Below are 20,251 nucleotides of genomic sequence, written 5' to 3' on the forward strand. Positions count from 1 at the left end.
CGGTCGTCGCGGCCATCTTTCTGCTATCTAAAACATCTTTGGACGCATCCATTTGTTGGCCTCACTTTTTAGGGGAGTTAAATAAAATTATAATTTAGTGAATTTGCTCATTTTAGAAATCATAACTATATGACCGACTATTGTAATAGTATACCTACAAATACACTTAAATTAGAGACAAACAAAAACATTTAGACGCGTAATATTCGTTTGATTCCCGTTACCATGAATCCACATCCCCAAATACAATTTGGTATTTGTCAGGGATGCCATTCTAGAATTTAGAGGGTCACTGTATTCGTCACATGGGAATTGCTCAAATAAAGTATTAACAATTGAGAATCATTCAACACTCAGAGAAATATTGTTCATTTTTTTCTGCCTCAATAATAGCTGGTATGTTAATGCACGAGACTCTCTTACTGAATATTCTTATCCCCCCTCTTCCACAGATGGTTCAATCAATAATGGATGCCAGTCAAGAGGTAAATATTGGTGCGTAAATATTCAACATTTGGTCCATTTACATGGTGTATTTGCAATCAAACCACTATTTTGTCGATTTATAAACTGTATTTGGGGTTCTGAATGATATTATGAATGGTCACTTTTGTTTCGGAAGCAACACCGGTCGTTGAGCGCAGATACTACTGGTACTGTGCTAAAGCTAGCTAACGTTAGCTGGTTAGCTAAGCTAGCTAACGCGCTAATGTTCACGATATCTTCAATGGCAATCACAAACGTTGTTCCCCGGTCTTGAAGTTAGTAGTAGTAGGCTAATGGAGTTCAGTGAGTAATGTGAGGAGCGTTTCTTTTTTTTGGACAGATGAAGCGTTCTAGCTATCAACCCTAGTCCTGGGGGGACCCGCACAGGATGTGCAGATTTTAGTTCCAGCGCAGTACTAACCCACCAGATTCAACCAGCCCGTTAATAGTTGAATGAAGTGGATTAATACTGGGCTGGAACAAAAGCAGGCATGTTTGTGTGTGTGTTTAAAAAAAAAACTTAGTTTCATGATTATGTATGAGTCTGTACATTTTTGTATGATCAAAGGTGCACTTTATCTCTGCCTCTCCACACAGACATAGCCCACTCTAACCATCAAGATGAGTGAGTTGAAGGACTGCCCGCCACTAAAGTACTATGACTTTAAGCCAGTAGAGCATGTGAAGGTGTGCCCCCGCTACACTGCAGTGCTAGGGCGCTCAGAGGACGATGGCATCGGTATTGAAGAGCTGGACACACTGCAGCTGGAGCTGGAGACTCTCCTGTCCTCTGCCAGCCGTCGTCTCAGAGCTCTGGAGGAACAGAGACAGGTAAGACAGGAGTCAATGGGCACATATTTAATGTCTGAGTAATTGAGTAGCTTTTGTGTCATTGGACTGCCCAATGATTCAGTTGCCTCTAGGGCTTGCACAATTACTGTATAACCCATGGTTATGTAACCAATGGTCATAAGGGACAGTTCTAAATTTACTGGGGTGAAGGGGGGAGGGTTGTGTTTTATTTATTTTTTATTGGACAAGGGAGGGTACTGTGTTTTTCCCCCTGGTTTATATTTGACCTTTGCAAGTTTTATGAAAGTATTTTCTTCCATCCTAGCCACATTTCCTCATCGGCATGCATGCGCCTCCCCTATATCAAGGTGTTTTGGTACTTCCCTTATGCACTACACTTTTACACACGTTAACTATTACTATACCACAGGTCAATATTAGAGAACGACCGGTCAAGGAGGCTGATGGCCCATATTCAATATCATTACATTTGACAATTTTGATTACAATTTCCCAGGGGCGTATGATAATGCATCAATTTTAAAATCAAACAAATTTGACTTTGTTTTTACCAATCTAACTACATAACAACATAATGGTAATACTTTTTATTTGAATGGTAAATCTCTTGATACACTGGGTAAATTAAGATGGCATAGGGGTGTCAGTTAGGGGTGTGACGATCTCGTCGTATCTGTTGTTTTATCACACTCAATACTCGTAATCTGAAAACCAGGAAGTGCGCTTTAAATGTTGTTAAAGCCTGTACATCAAGTGCGCATTACTGCGCTATCACTCAGAGCGCATGGTTATGTACCTTCACTCATTCACGCACATTGTTAAAAGGTAAATGACCCTGACAGATGAAAATGCACATGATTTACTTACTTAGTCCTATTCAATTATCAACGAATAATAAATTGCCTAATACATGGCTGGCTACTACTGCCTGCATATATTCCAGACAGATTTAGATGAAGGTAGGCTAATTCACTTGCCCCATATATTGTTTTACTTTAGAGAGGAGCAAAACTTTTCTCTCCCGACACTTAGTTGCAAGAAAAATGTTTGTGCCCTATGGAATTACATGGATTTCTGCATTGATTACTCATAAAATGTGGTCTGATCTTCATGTAAGTCACAATAATAGACAAACACAATCTGACTAAACTAATAACACACAAAKAGTTGTACTCTTCAAATTATTATTGAAGACATTGAGTAAATATCCACTTTGCAGGCTGGAAAAAGTAAGTGAACCTGTGAATTTAGTAACTTGTAGATGCTCCTTTAGCAGCAACAACCTCCACCAAACGTTTCCTGTAGCTGCTTATAATACTTGCACAACGTTGAGGAGGAATTTTGAACCATTCCTCCCTACAAATCTGTTTCAGTTCATCAATATTTCTGGGTTGTCTTGATTGCATAGCCCTCTTCAGGTCATGCCACAGCATCTCAATTGGGTTAAGGTCAGGACTCTGACTTGGCCATTCCAAAACACAAATCTTCTTCCTTTTCAGCCATTCTTTAGTTGATTTACTTGTGTGCTTTGGGTCATTGTCTTGTTGCATCACACAACCTCTCTTAAGCTTGAGGTCATGGACTCACTATAACTATAACATTTTCCGACAAGATATAACTGCCAAAGGGGGCGGAGTTAGCCTGCAGAGTTRTGTCATACTATCCAGGTCTGTGACCAAACAATTCGAGCTTCAACTTCTAAAAATCCACCTTTCCAGAAACAAGTCTCTCACTGTTGCCGCTTGTTATAGACCACCTTCTGCATCGAGCTGTGCCTTGGACACCATATGTGAATTGATTGCCCCCCATCTATCTTCAGAGCTCGTACTGTTAGGTGACCTAAACTGGGACATGCTAAACATCCCGGCCGTCCTACAATCTAAYCTAGATGCCCTCAATCTCACACAAATTATCAATGAACCTACCAAGTACAACCCCAAATCCATAAACACGGGCACCCTCATAGATATCATCCTGACCAACCTGCCCTCTAATACACCTCTGCTGTCTTCAACCAGGACCTCAGCGATCACTTCCTCATTGCCTGCGTCCGTAATGGGTCTGCGGTCAAACGACCACCCCTCATCACTGTCAAACGCTCCCTAAAACACTTCAGCGAGCAGGCCTTTCTAATCGACCTGGCCCGGGTATCCTGGAAGGATATTGACATCATTCCGTCAGTAGAGGATGCCTGGTTATTCTTTAAAAGTGCTTTCCTCATCATCGAAAATAAGCATGCCCCATTCAAAAAATGTAGAACCAGGAACAGATATAGCCCTTGGTTCACTCCAGACCTGACTGCCCTTGACCAGCACAAAAACATCCTGTGGCGTACTGCATTAGCATCGACTAGCCCCCGCGATATGCAACTTTTCAGGGAAGTTAGGAACCAATATACACAGGCAGTTAGGAAAGCAAAGGCTAGCTTTTTCAAACAGAAATTTGCATCCTGTAGCACAAACTCAATCAATTATGGGACACTGTAAAGTCCATGGAGAATAAGAGCACCTCCTCCCAGCTGRCCACTGCACTGAGGCTAGGAAGCACTGTCACCACTGATAAATCCAAGATAATTGAGAATTTCAATAAGCATTTTTCTATGGCTGGCCATGCTTTCCACCTGGCTACCCCTGCCCCGGTAAACAGCCCTGCACCCCCCACAGCAAATTGCCCAAGCCTTCCCCATTTCTTCTTCACCCAAATTCAGATAGCTGATGTTCTGAAAGAGTTGCAAAATCTGGACCCCTACAAATCAGCTGGGCTAGACCATCTGGACCCTCTCTTTCTAAAATGATCTGCCGCAATTGTTTGCAACCCCTATTACTAGCCTGTTCAACCTCTCTTTCAAATAATCTGAGATCCTCAAAGACTGTAAAGCTGCCGCGGTCATCTAGACATTCTAGACCCAAACTGTTACAGCCCTATATCTATCCTACCCTGCCTTTCTAAGGTCTTCGAAAGCCAAGTGAACAAACAGATCACCGACTATTTCGAATCCCACTTTACCTTCTCCGCTTTGCAATCTGGTTTCCGAGCTGGTCATGGGTGTACCTCAGCCACGCTCAAGGTCCTAAACGATATCATAACCGCCATCGATAGACTATACTGTGCAGCCGTATTCATCGACCTGGCCAAGGCTTTCGACTCTGTCAATCACCACATTCTTATCGGCAGACTCAACAGCCTTGGTTTCTCAAATGATGGCCGCGCCTGGTTCACCAACGACTTCTCAGATAGAGTTCAGTGTGTCAAATCGGATGGCCTGTTGTCCGGGACCACTGGCAGTCTCTATGGCGGTGCCACAGGATTCAATTCTCGGACCGGCTCTTTTCTCTGTATACATCAATGATGTCGCTCTTGCTGCTGGTGATTCTCTGATCAACATCTATGCAGACGACACCATTCTGTATACCTCTGGCCCTTCTTTGGACACTGTGTTAACTAACCTCCAGACGAGGTCATATACTACCCACCACTGTGACCTGTATGCTCTCCTTGGCTGGCCCTTGCTTCATATTCGTCACCAAACCACTGGCTCCAGGTCATCTATAAGTCTGCTAGGTAAAGCCCCGCCTTCTCAGCCCACTGGTCACCATAGCAGCACCCACCCGTAGCACGTGCTCCAGCAGGTATATTTCACTGGTCACCCCCAAAGCCAATTCCTCCTTTGGCCGCCTTTCCTTCCAGTTCTCTGCTGCCAATGACTGGAACGAATTGCAAAAATCACTGAATCGGAAGACTCATATCTCCATCACTAACTTTAAGCTTCAGCTATCAGAGCAGCTCACAGATCATTGCACCTGTACATAGCCCATCTGTAAATAGCCCATCCATAAATAGCCCATCCCCATATTGTTATTTATTTTTTTGCTCCTTTGCACCATAGTATCTCTACTTGCACATTCATCTTCTGCACATCTACCATTCCAGTGTTTAAATGCTAAATTGTAATTACTATCCCACTACGGCCTATTTATTGCCTTACCTCCATAATCTTACCTCATTTGCACACACTGTATATAGATTTTTTCCTATTGTGTTATTGACTGTATGTTTGTTTATTCCATGTGTAACTCTGTGTTGTTTGTGTCGCACTGCTTAGCTTATCTTGGCCAGGTCGCAGTTGTAAATGAGAACTTGTTTTCAACTGGCCTACCTGGTTAAATAAAGGTGAAATAAAATAAAAAAATAATGCATCTTCTAAGGTGCTGTGAAAGTTGTTGGGATCGAGGCATGGTTCACACTAACCAATCTGTGTGCGTGTGTCTGTCTGGGGAAATGAGAGCAGAGGGAGAGTGGCTTGTTCTAATCCAATCGTTGCAGCATGCTCAACCTATACCCCGCCCATTTCCTTACAGACAAGAACTAGCCAATTGTTGTTTAGAACGCGCAGTGCTTCACACTGTTGGAGTGAAAGAGAAATGGCAGCTGACAGTTACTTTTTTCCGATCAATAAAAATTATAATTATTCATAATCGTATTGGGGAAACTCTCCATATCCATCACTATTCTCAGTTTGCCTTCCATCTGGGACTCTCACTGAGTGTATAAAACATTTCGCAAATGGAATAGAGCTACACTACATGACCAAAAGTATGTGGACAGCTGCTCGTTGAACATTTCATTCCAAAAGTATGGGCATTAATATGGAGTTGGTCCCCCCTTTGTTGCTATAACAGCCTCCATTCTTCTGGGAAGGCTTTCCACTAGATGTTGGAACACAGCTGTGGGGACTTGCTTCCATTCAGCCACAAGAGCATTAGTGAGGTCCGGCACTGATGTTGGGCGATTAGGCCTGGCTCGCAGTCGGCGTTCCAATTGATCCCAAAGGTGTTCGATGGGGTTGAGGTCAGGGCTCTGTGCAGGCCAGTCAAGTTATTCCACAACGATCTCGACACCCCATTTTTGTATGGACCTCGCTTTGTGCACGGGGGCATTGTCATGCTGAAACAGGAAAGGGCCTTCCCCAAACTGTTTCCACAAAGTTGGAAGCACAGAATCCTCTACAGTAGAATGTCATTGTATGCTGTAGCGTTAAGATTTTTCTTCACTGGAATTAAGGGGCCGAGCCCGAACCATTAAAAACAGCCCCAGACCATTATTCCTCCTCCACCAAACTTTACAGTTGACACTATGCATTCGGGCAGGTAGTGTTCTCCTGGCATCCGCCAAACCCAGATTCGTCCGCCGGACTGCCAGATGGTGAAGCGTGATTCATCACTCCAGAGAATGTGTTTCCACTGCTCCAGAGTCCAATGGTTGCGAGCTTTACACCACTCCAGCTGACGCTCGGTATTGCGCCTGGTGTACTTAGGCTTGTGTACAGCTGCTCTGCAATTGAAACCCATTTCATGAAGCTCTCGACAAACAGTTATTGTGCTGACGTTGTTTCCAGAGGCAGTTTGGAACTCGTTAGTGAGTGTTACAACCAAGGACAGACGATTTTTATGCGCTACGTGCTACAGCACTTGGCGGTCCCGTTCTGTGAGATTGTGTGGCCTAACAGATCGTGGCTAAGTCGTTGCTCCTAGACGTTTCCACTTCACAATAACAGCACTTACAGTTGACCGGGGCAGCTCTAGCAGGGCAGAAATTTGATGAACTGACTTGTTGGAAAGGTGGCATCCTGTGACGGTGCCACGTTGAAAGCAATTTAGCTCTTCAGTAAGGCCGTTCTACTGCCGATTTCGTTTTTTGTCTATGGAGATTGCATTGCTGTGTGCCTGATTTTATACACCTGTCAGCAACAGGTGTTGCTGAACCAGCCAAGTCCAATAATTTGAAGTGGTGTCCACATACATACTTTTGTATATATAGTGTAAGTAAGCACAGGCAAAATCCTAGAGGAAAACCTGGTTCAGTCTGCTTTCTAACAGACACTGGGAGGCAAATTCACCTTTCAGCTGGTCAATAACCTAAAACACAAGGCCAAATACACTTAGTGTACAAAACATTACGAACACCTGCTCTTTCCATGACTTAGACTGACCAGGTGAATCCAAGTGAAAGCTATGATCCCTTATTGATGTKATCTGTTAAATCCATTTCAATCAGTGTAGATGAAGGGCAGGAGACAGATAAAGAATAAGAATATTTTTTAAGCCTTGAGACAATTGAGACATGGATTGTGAATTGCCAAGACAAAAGATTTAAGTGCCTTTGAACGGGATATGGTAGTAGGTGCCAGGTGCACCGTTTTGAGTGTGTTAAGATTTGCAACGCTGCTGAGGTTTTCACGCTCAACAGTTTTCCGTGTGTTACAAGAATGGTTCACCACCAAAATAGCCTCAATTAGCCTATTAGGAAGGTACTACTAATGTTTTGTACATTGTTCCTGAGTGGCCTATTTACCGTCTTGACTTAAATCGGCTTAAATCAATGGCAAGGCTTGAAAATGTCTGTCTTGCAATGATCAACAACAAATTAGACAGAGCTTTAACAATAAAATAAAATGTTTTGCAAATATTGTAAAATCCAGGTATGCAAAGCTCTTAGAGACTTACCCAGAAAGACTCATAGCTGTAATCGCTGCCAATAACATGGACTCTTAACAACATGATGGAGCTTTGTTGCCCCTTGCAGAAACAAGCAAGGTGTTGTAGCAAACAATGAATATAATGGGTTGGCAACCTCTAACCCTGGCAATTTGACTTGTAAACTCATGGGTACACTCGCAATTGCTGCCTGGTATTGTGATGTAATAACTTCCATGTTAATGTACAGTGTTCATTCAAATTAAATGATATTAACTGATGTAGCTCACGCAATGGAATGTATTTTTTGTAATGCCAGTTGTAATGCCAGTTCAGCAACAAATCACAGCACATATTGATGGGTACACTTCTTGCTGTTGCTTCCTGCTTTTCTCCTATGGGTACACTCGCGATAGCATAATGGATGGACTGGCGGCTATCATTGACTTGAATGGGAAAGCGTGTTCTATTCATTCTATTTCTATGGCAGCACATGCAGTCAGGGGCGGAGGAAAGGAGAAAATGTGCGTCTAAGAAATTAATCTAATAATATCTTATTTTGCCTCCTTGCTCTACCTGCTGTTGCTACACCTCCATCTGTAATGTTGGACAGGAAAGATATTTTGGTGCCATAGTGGTTCTGAAACTGCAAGTGGTCTGATACTTGCCTGATGTTACAAATTGGTGACTGGTGTTGGTGACTGGTCCCTATTTTCTCAGATCCTCACAGARTGGCAGGATAAGAAAGGGGACAAGCGCTTTCTGAAGCTGGGAAAGGATGCAGACCTTTCAGCTTCATCACGTCACAAACCTAAGAAGCAGAAACTCGATGGAAAGGGCAGTCACGGGCCTGGTCCTGGGCGACCCAAATCCAAAAATCTACAGCCCAAAGTCCAGGAGTACGAGTTAAGTGAGGATCCACAGGACATTCCCCGTAATCCTAAGAACGATGCCCCCAACAGGTCAGTAACAATCACATCTCACTCAAATAGTGTAGGGTGTCCGCATATTTTGACCAATGAGTAACATAATATGTTAATTGTGTAGATAATCTTCTAAGAAAACAAATGGTCCACACCTCATGTCTCTGTCATAATTTGTTCAAATGTTATTTAAGTGTTTACCCTTGTAGGATGGCTAGAATTTGGGTGACTCATGTTGCGCAACATTTCTACAGGCTATGCAATTGTGTGAGAAAACAGTTTTGATGGACTCTATTAAGAAGAAGAGGATACCATCAGCTTTCTATAGGCTAGGCCTACTATATTTATTTCTCAACTTTCCTAATATTATGCACATTGCTTCACTTTACATCAGGAGTAGCCTTAACTGACTGGCATGAAAATGAACAGAGGGAAAAGCGTCCTCCATTCACTATTTATGTGCATATGATAACTTTTTTCTCTGCCCCTGTTCTGACGGGTGCATGATAATGGTCCATTCTAAATCAAAACTAATTTAACGCATATATTATTAAGTATATGTAAAGAAAATATTAAATTGAGTGTAGTCTGATTGGTGACAGTAGTATCACTTGTGAATGATGCCGTGTGTGCAGCCTAAGGCAAGAAACAGCACATGCCTTTTTTTTGTGACTTTTTCAAATCCTAGTCGCACACATCATGCAACCTAGCCCATAGGCCTATATGTTTTGATAAGATTTGTATCACAACTAAAGTGACCAAATAAGTAAAAATGTAACCTGTAGGTCTAAGAGCCCTGGAACACGGTTGGAGAGCACATAGCCTACAGAACCTAGTGAAATGTGTTCTTATAAGTCCAGTCGCGTGTGAAAAGAGTTTTGACTAGCCACTATTTAAGAGGATCCTATCTTTCTCGTGCTTCTATATTTATTGCTCAATTCTTAAAATGAAGCACATTAATCCGCTTTATAACCAGTGTAGCTTACCTGGCATACATATGTGGTGCGTGAGTTTCAAGTTTGGGGGCAGCAAATTTTCACCATAAAAATGCACCTTTAGAATAAAACGTATTTCGTTGCATCATAGCATTTTCAGACTTATGTAAAATAGCTTACTATTCGTAATGTGATGAGTAGATTGAATAGTTATAATTTAGGCTTCTAATTTAACTCGATCACTGTTTTAAAAAACCCTGTTCAATGCAGCTGAGTGTGTAGAGTAGGCCTAGGCTATATTTTATATTAGATACATTTCTTTCTTTTCATGGGAAAAATGTGGCCTTTTATAAACACATTTCATGCAATTCTACTACACTTTCTATGACTGGAGAATTGTTTTATGTAGCACTGACTCAACAATGATAAATAGTGAATATGCACAGTGTGCACTCACAGGGGATATTGCTGATGCTCTCTGCTGGTGCCAATATGATAGGCTATACTGTTGTTCGCGCAATTCAGTTGAGAATTTTGTTAACTAAAAGAGAGATTATTCTTTTCATTGTCTTCTCTTTACAGCAATAAACATTTTCTTTCTAAACTATGTTTTCCTGCGATTGTATTTTTAAATATTTTTAAATGCCTGGCTTGGCCTCTCTACTTTTCACAGACAGTCGCAACTCAACAATAATCTGCCCAAATTGTGCACGCTGCCTTTCCTTCCGACTGTAAGCAATGATATTTTAAAACAATTCACAACATTTTACTTTAGGGAAAGCTTCCCCTAGCCTTATGGACGCGCCGCCTATGCTTGCGTATTAAAAACGTAACGCATGTAACTTCCATTCGCTATTCGAGTGCTGGCTACAGATTACATGTTTTTTTTGTGTGGGCTAAATAAAAATATTCCACACATATATTAGTAGGCTATATGTAAAGACCAGATAAAATTAAGAATAGTCTGATGGGTGAGAATATTAACAAGTACTTGTCAAATGGTCAATGAGAGACTGATTAAGTGTGTGCAGCCAGCACAAGAATCAGAGCTCATGCCTTTCATGCAACTTTTTTCCAATCATTAGTCGCATCATGCAGCCTTAGAATGTATTAAAAATCAAAACATATAGCCTAATGTTTTTTCACAACTAAGGTTGCATAAATAACTCTAAATTAAGCATGTAAACTCAGAAAAAGAAAAAAAATGTCCCTTTTTCAGGACCCTGTCTTTCAAAGATAATTTGTAAAAATCCAAATAACTGATCTTCATTGTAAAGGGTTTAAAACTGTTTCCCATGCTTGTTCAATGAACCATAAACAATTAATGAACATGCGCCTGTGGAACGGTCGTTAAGACACTAACAGCTTACAGACTGTAGGCAATTAAGGTCACAGTTATGAAAACTTAGGACACTAAAGAGGCCTTTCTGCTGACTCTGAAAAACACCAAAAGAAAGGTCCCTGCTCTTCTGCGTGAACGTGCCTTAGGCATGCTGCAAGGAGGCATGAGGACTGCAGATGTGGCCAGGGCAATAAATTGCAATGTCCGTACTGTGAGACGCCTAAGACAGCGCTACAGGGAGACAGGAAGGACAGCTGATCGTCCTCGCAGTGGCAGACCACGTGTAACAACACCTGCACAGGATCGGTACATCCGAACATCACACCTGCGGGACAGGTACAGGATGGCAACAACAACTGCTTGAGTTACACCAGGAACGCACAATCCCTCCATCAGTGCTCAGACTCGGGGCYGCAGGTAGTCTAGTGGTTAGAGCGTAGGACTAGTGACCGAAAGGTTGCAAGATCGAATCCCCGAGCTGACAAGGTAAAAATGTTGTTCTGCCCCTGAACAAGAATTTGTTCTTAACTGACTTGTCTAGTTAAATAAAGGTAAAATACAATTTAAAAAATAAAAGTGCTCCGACTGTCCGCAATAGGCTGAGAGAGGCTGGACTGAGGGCTTGTAYGCCTGTTGTAAGGCTGTTCCTCACCGGCAACAACGTCGCCTATGGGCACAAACCCACCGTCTCTGGACCAGACAAGACTGGCAAACAGTGCTCTTCACTCACGAGTCACGGTTTTGTCTCGCCAGGGGTAATGGTTGGATTCACGTTTATCGTCGAAGGAATGAGCCTGTACTCTGGAGCGCGATCGATTTGGAGTTGGCGGGTCCGTCATGGTCTGGGGCAGTGTGTCACAGCATCATCGGACTGAGCTTGTTGTCATTGTAGGCAATCTCAACGCTGTGCGTTACAGGGAAGACATCCTCCTCCCTCATGTGGTACCCTTCCTGCAGGCTCATCCTGACATGACCCTCCAGCATGACAATGCCACCACGCACAGAACGAGCAGTATGGCTGATTTCCTGCAAGACAGGAATGTCAGTGTTCAGCCATGGCCAGCGAAGAGCCCGGATCTTAATCCCATTGAGCACTTCTGGGACCTGTTGGATCGGAGGGTGAGGGCTAGGGCCATTCCCCCCCATAAATGTCCGGGAACTTGCAGGTGCCTTGATGGAAGAGTGGGGTAACATATCACAGCGAGAACTGGCAAATCTGGTGCAGTCCATGAGGAGATGATACACTGCAGTACTTAATGCAGCTGGTGGCCACACCAGATACTGACTGTTACTTTTGATTTAGATCCCCCCCCCCCCCTTTTGTTCAAGAACACATTATTCAATTTCTGTTAGTCACATGTCTGTGGAACTTGTTCAGTTTGTCTGCTGTTGAATCTTGTGATGTTCATACAAATATTTACACATGTTAAGTTTGCTTCAAATAAACGCAGTTGAGTGAGAGCACGTTTCTTATTTTGCTGAGTTTAGGAGGACCTGTTTCTTTGTTAACGGCTCACAGAATAGCCGCATGTGCGCACTCCCTATCTATTATATTCATCAATGTTCAATTGTATTCTTCATACTATAAAATAATGCCACTGAATTCTAAGCAAATCTTGTCTACTAAGTGAACTAGCGTAGCCCACAGTCATATGGCATAGCCAGATCAGGGCCTAACATAAGGCCAACTCATAATATGCTCTTCTAAAATAGGCTACATTTTCTTCATATGATGTTTGTTTAAACCTGTCTAAAATAAATAATGGATTTATTGTGATTGTGTACGCTATATTAAATTGATTTATTATACTTTTTTTTATGTACTGTTCCAAAGGTCTGCATCAGTGGCTTGTAGGCTATGCGTGGAAGCCAGGAGATGCTAAACGTGTTTATTTTAATTAACGGTCAATTACCATTAGACCTGCAACTATTTGCATGACAATCACCAACTGAGAAAATGTTATGACCGCCACAGCCCTAACTGAGCACATACCAAGCTTTTTATTTCAAGGCCTTTAACATTTCATTCAGCGCCGGTCATGCAAATTTTTCTTTTTGCGATCCACGGAAACAACTTTGAAGATGACGACCACAAAATGTAAAATATTCAAGAAATCTGCACCGCTACAGTTTGAAGTCGGAAGTTTACATACACTTAGGTTGGAGTCATTAAAACTAGTTTTTCAACCACCCCCAAATTTCCTGTTAAAACTATAGTTTTGGCAAGTCGGTTCGGACATCTCCTTTGTGCATGACACAAGTAATTTTTCCAACAATTGTTTACAGACAGATTATTTCACGTATAATTCACTGTATCACAATTCCAGTGGGTCAAACGTTTACATACACTAAGTTGACTGTGCCTTTAAACAGCTTGGAAAATTCCAGAAAATTGTCATGGCTAGAAGCTTCTGATAGGCTAATTGACATCATTTGAGTCAATTGAAGGTGTACCTGTGGATGTATTTCAAGGCCTACCTTCAAATTCAGTGCCTCTTTGCTTGACATCATGGGAAAATCAAAAGAAATCAGCCAAGACCTCAGAAAAAATATGGTAGACCTCCACAAATCTGGTTCATCCTTGAGAGCAACTTTCAAACGCCTGAGGGTACCACGTTCATCTGTACAAACAATAGTACGCAAGTATAAACACCATGGGACCATGCAGCCGTCATACCGCTCAGGAAGGAGACGCGTTCTGTTCTGTCTCCTAGAGATAAATGTGCTTTGGTGCGAAATGTGCAAAACAATCCCAGAACAACAGCAAAGGACCTTGTGAAGATGCTGGAGGAAACAGGTACAAAAGTATCTATATCCACAGTAAAACGAGTCCTAAATCGACATAACCTGAAAGGCCGCTCAGCAAGGAAGAAGCCACTGCTCCAAAACCACTATAAAAAGCCAGATTGTACTTTTTGGAGAAATGTCCTCTGGTCTGATGAAACAAAAATAGAACTGTTTGGCCATAATGACCATCGTTATGTTTGGAGGAAAAAGGGGGAGGCTTGCAAGCCGAAGAACACCATCCCAACCGTGAAGCACGGGGGTGGCAGCATCATGTTGTGGGGGTGCTTTGCTGCAGGAGGGACTGGTGCACTTCACAAAATAGATGGCATCATGAGGTTGGAAAATTATGTGGACATATTGAAGCAACATCTCAAGACATCAGTCAGGAAGTCAAAGCTTGGTCGCAAATGGGTCTTCCAAATGGACAATGACCCCAAGCATACTTCCAAAGTTGTGGCAAAATGGCTTAAGGACAACAAAGTCAAGGTATTGGAGTGGCCATCACAAAGCCCTGACCTCAATCATATAGAACATTTGTAGGCAGAACTGAAAAAGCTTGTGCGAGCAAGGAGGCCTTACAAACCTGACACCGTTACACCAGCTCTGTCAGGAGGAATGTGCCAAAATTCACCCAACTTATTGTGGGAAGCTTGTGGAAGGCTACCTGAAATGTTTGACCCAAGTTAAACAATTTAAAGGCAGTGCTGCCAAATACTAATTGAGTGCATGTAAACTTCTGAACCACTGGAAATGTGATGAAAGAAATAAAAGCTGAAATAAATAATTCTCTACTATTATTCTGACATTTCACATTCTTAAAATAAAGTGGTGATCCTAACTGACCTAAGACAGGGAATTTTTACTCAGATTAAATGTCAGGAATTGTGAAAAACTGAGTTTAAATGTATTTGGCTAAAGTGTATGTAAACTTCCAACTTCAACTGTATGTCAACAGAGCTTGGCGCTTATTATTGGATGTATTAGGTTACTTTTTGGATATAAGGTTAATGATATGTTAGAGAAAGACTCCACTGAACGATTCAGAACATCAATCATATTTGTTTTGGTAAAATGTATTTTATAACAAGTGAAATTTCATCACCAAAGGCATTTTCACCCACTCTGGGCACGGTAGGTGGACACCCTTAACAGTGCTCTAAGGCCACTTACAGACACAAGCTGGTTTGGGTATAGGATATGTGTTTGTTTTTCATTGTCCCACATGCATCTGTCTATTATGTTTTCCAGATTTTGGGCATCAGTAGAGCCATACTGTGCTGACATCACAAATGAAGAAATCCGGGTTCTGGAAGAACTATTGAAGCCCCCGGATGATGAGGCTGAATACTACAAGGTACAATATTGAATGTCCAAAATCATAACCCTTTTGTGTTTTATGTCATATTATGCTCATTGCATTAGTAGCTAGCTTCATTAGTAGTGCATTAGTAGCTAGATCCCAAGCACTACTAGCATATCTGATAGTAGGTATTCTGTGACAATTCAGATAAGAGTTGTGCTTTGGAATGGTGTGTTACTCACATCCTCTGTTACAGATTTCCCCAAGGAGATAGATTAATAGTATTGGTTATATTGTAAAGATTCCAGCATTGGGGAAACACTTCTCTCAGCGATGGGCTCAGGAGGATCTACTGGAGGAACAGAGGGAAGGAGCACGAGCCAACGACAAGAAGAAAAGCCTCATGGGACCACTATCTGAGCTCGATGCCAAAGGTGAGTGCACGCCAGGGATGGGAATGATGACATACAGTATGTATTGAATGGATGAGCCTTCATAAATGGGTATTGTGTCTGTCTACATTCAGCATAGAAATTATCATGTGTACTTGTCTGATATGAGAATGCTTTTATTCTCTCAGATGTGGATGCCTTGCTAAAGAAGTCAGAGTCCCAGCACGACCCCCCAGAGGATGGTTGTCCCTTCGGTCCTCTCACACAGAGGCTCCTTCAAGCTCTTGTTGAGGTCACATACAGTTGAAGTCGGAAGTTTACATACACCTTAGCCAAATACATTTAAACTCAGTTTTTCACAATTCCTGACATTTAATCGTAGTAAACATTCACCGTCTTAGGTCAGTTAGGATCACCACTCAGAATAATAGTAGAGAGAGTGATTTATTTCAGCTTTTATTTCTTTCATCACATTCCCAGTAGGTCAGAAGTTTACATGCACTCAATTAGTATTTGGTAGCATTGCCTTTAAATTGTTTAACTTGGGTCAAATGTTTTGGGTAGGCTTCCACAAGCTTCCCACAACAAGTTGGGTGAATTTTGGCCCATTACTCCTGACAGAGCTGGTGTAACTGAGTCAGGTTTGTAGGCCTCCTTGCTCGCCCACAAATTTTCTATAGGATTGAGGTCAGGGCTTTGTGATGGCCACTCCCAATACCTTGACTTTGTTGTCCTTAAGCCATTTTGCCACAACTTTAGAAGTATGCTTGGGGTCATTGTTCATTTGGAAGAGCCATTTGCGACCAAGCTTTAACTTCCTGACTGATGTCTTGAGACGTTGCTTCAATATATCCATATAATTTTCCAACCTCATGATGCCATCTATTTTGTGAAGTGCACCAGTCCCTTATGCAGCAAAGCACCCCCACAACATGATGCTGCCACCACCGTGCTTCACGGTTGGGATGATGTTCTTTGGCTTGCAAGCCTCCCCCTTTTTTCCTCCAAACATAACGATGACCATTATGGTCAAACAGTTCTATTTTTGTTACATCGGACCAGGGGACATTTCTCCAAAAAGTACGATCTTTGTCCCCATGTGCAGTTGCAAACCGTAGTTTGGCTTTTTAATGGCAGTTTTGGAACAGTGGCTTCTTCCTTGCTGAGCGGCCTTTCAGGTTATGTCGATATAGGACTCGTTTTACTGTGGATATAGATACTTTTGTGCCTGTTTCCTCCAGCATCTTCACAAGGTCCTTTGCTGTTGTTCTGGGATTGATTTGCACATTTCGCACCAAAGCACATTCATCTCTTGGAGACAGAACGCGTCTCCTTCCTGAGCGGTATGACGGCTGCATGGTCCCATGGTGTTTATACTTGCGTACTATTTGTACAGATGAACGTGGTACCCTCAGGCGTTTGAAAATTGCTCACAAGGATGAACCAGATTTGTGGAGGTCTACAATTTTTTTTTCTGGTGTCTTGGCTGATTTCTTTTGATTTTCCCATGATGTCAAGCAAAGAGGCACTGAATTTGAAGGTAGGCCTTGAAATACATCCACAGGTACACCTTCAATTGACTCAAATTATGTCAATTAGCCTAACAGAAAGCTTCTAAAGCCATGACATAATTTTCTGGAATTTTCCAAGCTGTTTAAAGGCACAGTCAACTTAGTGTATATACACTTTTGACCCACTGGAGTTGTGATACAGTGAATTATAAGTGAACAACTGTAAACAATTGTTGGAAAAATTACTTGTGTCATGCACAAAGTAGATGTCCGAACCGACTTGTCAAAACTAGTTTGTTAACGAGAAATTGGTGGATTGGTTGTAAAACGAGTTTTAATGACTCCAACCTTAGTATGTAAACTTCCGACTTCAACTGTATCTTAGGCTTTATTGTTGACTACGCATACAATTCTAAATGACTTTTGAGAACTTAACCCTGCAAATAACTAGTTGATTTGAATAGTTTATAATTAAAATGTAGAATTTAAATTCTTTAATCTTGTTGTTTTTTCGTGCAGGAGAATATCATATCACCCATGGAGGATTCTCCAGTCCCCGACATATCGGGGAAGGATGGTGGGAACGACGGGGCTGGGACCTCACCTCGCAACCAGGGCAAAGCTTTTAGGTAAAGACCTATCCTCCATAAAGTAACATCACCCCCTCATAACCTTGTAGGATACATTCTATAAATACCCTGAAAGAAACCAACAAAGCAGGGCTCGACATACAAGGATACCCGCTGGCCTGGGGAGGTTTTGGACCCCCCCTTGGCCAGTCAACCATCCACATCATTGGCCCGCTTGGGCCAGTGAAAATAATATTGTAATAATGCTATTTTCAATCTAGGCTACATAATTGATGAAAAAACAGATGAATTCCTGAAAATGTTAGTTCGTTATGTAGATTATTTATCAAACACGTGCCGCACACGGTGCAGCAGCTCACAAAATGAAGGGGGATACCTGAAGGCATACCTGAATGCCTTCAACTGAAATGTGTCTTCCGCATTTATCCCAACCCCTCTGAATCAGAAACGACAACGGTAGGGTAGGTAGGAAAGATGTTTCAACTTATGATATCTACAAGTAAATTCTAAGGCAACAATGGGTATGCAAACCAGGTATTCAAATAGTTTGGTCCGAAGTCTTGGTTAAATCTTTGCGATATGCAATTCAATCATTGTGTGCTGTTTGAATAAACATTTCTAAAGGCTTTGAAATATTTTTTAAAAAACGGCCCAATTAAATGTTGACTGCAAAGTAGGTCTACGTGATATCATGATGATTTGTATCCATTGGGGGGGCATTTGTTTGGCAAACCCTGCCATCACATCATGTAGCCTACACTGTAGATTGGTAGGCTACAGTACAAAACACAGCTAGCCAAACACAACGGTCTTTTGCTAGGTGAGCAATTGATTTAAAGGTAAACTACACCCTCCAATTATATATATTTTTTTCTTTCTCCCAGACCTCAAATGGTCTCTTGATGTGGTTTAAGCGTTGTTATGGACTGGTACTCTATAAATAAAAAATAAATAAAAATTAAGAGTGAAACAAGGAAACCTGGAAAAACCGTGAACTATATTTAGCTAAATATAAAACTGATTTTATAGGGCCCTACAACTCGCTAACAAAATCGCTAACAATAACACTCTTTTTGAGATTGCACAAAGGTTTAATTTTCTCTCTCCAAACAATGTAAATATGATATTGTCAAGTAATAATTATATAAAATTTAATTATTTGTGTATGGAGGGTAGGCTACTTGCTTAGCCCGCAAATTAAAGATACAATTTAAATGATTTGCACATTATTCGGGCCAGTAGCTTTCAGTTGGCACTGGCCGGTGTGCCACTGGCAATTTAACCTGAATGTCAAGCCCTGAACAAAGGCTTTGTAGATTACACCGAAGTATTCCAATCACTGCTTACTTCTTCTGCAACTCTGCAGAAGTTCTGCAACTCACTAATCAGTTAACTAGTTATTTCTCTCCTCTGACTTTCCCTCTTTCCTAGTGTTCCTCACACACGCTCCCTAGAAGCGCGGATCAAGGAGGAGCTGATGTCTCAGGGGCTTCTGGATTCTGAGGAGCGGCCCGGAGCAGGCGGAGACTCAGAGGATGAGGTGCTGGCTGAGCTCCACAAGAGACAGGCTGAACTCAAAGCCCTGAGCGCCCACAACAGATCCCGCAAGCAGGAGCTACTCCGGTGAGAGCACAGGAGAAAAGGGCAGGGGAGAAATGTAAAATATACATCAGAAATAAGGTTTATTAAGGTCAAAAAGGATTGTATGATGACTTAGTTCAAGACCTATAAGGAGGGATGTTCTGATGTCAATGATAATGAATTGCACTTATAGAAGGCCCAGTTGGTTCTCATTGTGTTCCACTTCATCCACCATCAATATGTAGAGTGGAGATTAAGGGAATTTTTAACTTTTTTTCCCTTTTTTTTTTTTTTTTAATTATTATTATTATTTTTTACCTGGACACACATCAAACTATTACTGGATTAGGATATTATTCATAACAAACCTCAACATTCATCCTTTACTCTAATCTTCCCATCCTCCTCAGCCTGGCAAAGGAGGAGATGCGGAAGCAGGAGTTGCGGCAGAGGGTCCGGGTGTCGGATAATGAGGTCATGGAGGGCTTCCGTCGCATCATGGCTGCTAGGCAGAAAAAACGAATGCCGACAAAGAAGGAGAAAGATCAGGCATGGAAAGCACTGAAGGAGAGGGACAGCATCCTCAAGCTGCTGGATGGTTAGAGGGACAATAGTTTAGAGTGGGAATGAGATGGGAAGGGGTAGATTTTCAGTCTGCCAATGAGTATATACTGTTGTATGTGTTTGGTCATATGCTTCCATGGTCTAGTGGCCATAAGCATTTGTGTTACTTTATAAAACTCCCCAAATGGAAGGTCAGTGAATACCTGCAATGATGTAGCATGATTGTCATAGTTGTTGACACTCGATGTTGAAAATGGAGGTATCCATGTTTTGTATTGATAATTACTGTATTCTTGCATGAATGTGCTAACTAAACTTTCAGTGCATATTCACTATTGGAACATCGTCACCATAAGAGCTTATGATCATTTAATGTGCATTGCTGGCGTTTGTTTGTTTTTTTACTAATAACTGATAGTTTCCCACTGGCATTTTCTAAGTTCTGTTGTCGATTTTTGTTTTAATTTTATTTTTAACGTTATATAGTGCATTTCTTTTGTCTAGTATGGAAAAACAAACTATGAATGTTTGAATAAATAAATATCAGAAAGGGT

The 20,251-nt window shown here is 41.7% G+C and overlaps 1 protein-coding gene across 3 annotated transcripts; it reads left to right on the plus strand.

Annotated features, from left to right (window-relative positions):
• The first annotated feature begins 255 nt into the window (after positions 1-255).
• On the plus strand, positions 256-20,251 carry LOC112071681 (transcriptional adapter 3). Of its 3 annotated transcripts, none has more exons than XM_024139117.2 (10): positions 256-325; positions 453-485; positions 1,084-1,317; positions 8,493-8,734; positions 15,008-15,113; positions 15,361-15,493; positions 15,640-15,743; positions 17,482-17,591; positions 18,984-19,175; positions 19,544-20,251. In XM_024139117.2, exons 3-10 carry the CDS (start codon positions 1,108-1,110, stop codon positions 19,734-19,736), a joined length of 1,290 nt encoding a protein of 429 aa, XP_023994885.1. In that variant the 5' UTR covers positions 256-325; positions 453-485; positions 1,084-1,107; the 3' UTR covers positions 19,737-20,251. The 3 variants fall into 3 exon arrangements, with proteins under 3 accessions (XP_023994885.1, XP_023994886.1, XP_070295580.1); XM_024139118.2 differs by having other exon boundaries at positions 269-325; positions 453-495; XM_070439479.1 differs by having other exon boundaries at positions 270-485.

Source organism: Salvelinus sp. IW2-2015, unplaced genomic scaffold (genome assembly GCF_002910315.2).
Source record: "Salvelinus sp. IW2-2015 unplaced genomic scaffold, ASM291031v2 Un_scaffold1682, whole genome shotgun sequence".
Taxonomy (NCBI): domain Eukaryota; kingdom Metazoa; phylum Chordata; class Actinopteri; order Salmoniformes; family Salmonidae; genus Salvelinus; species Salvelinus sp. IW2-2015.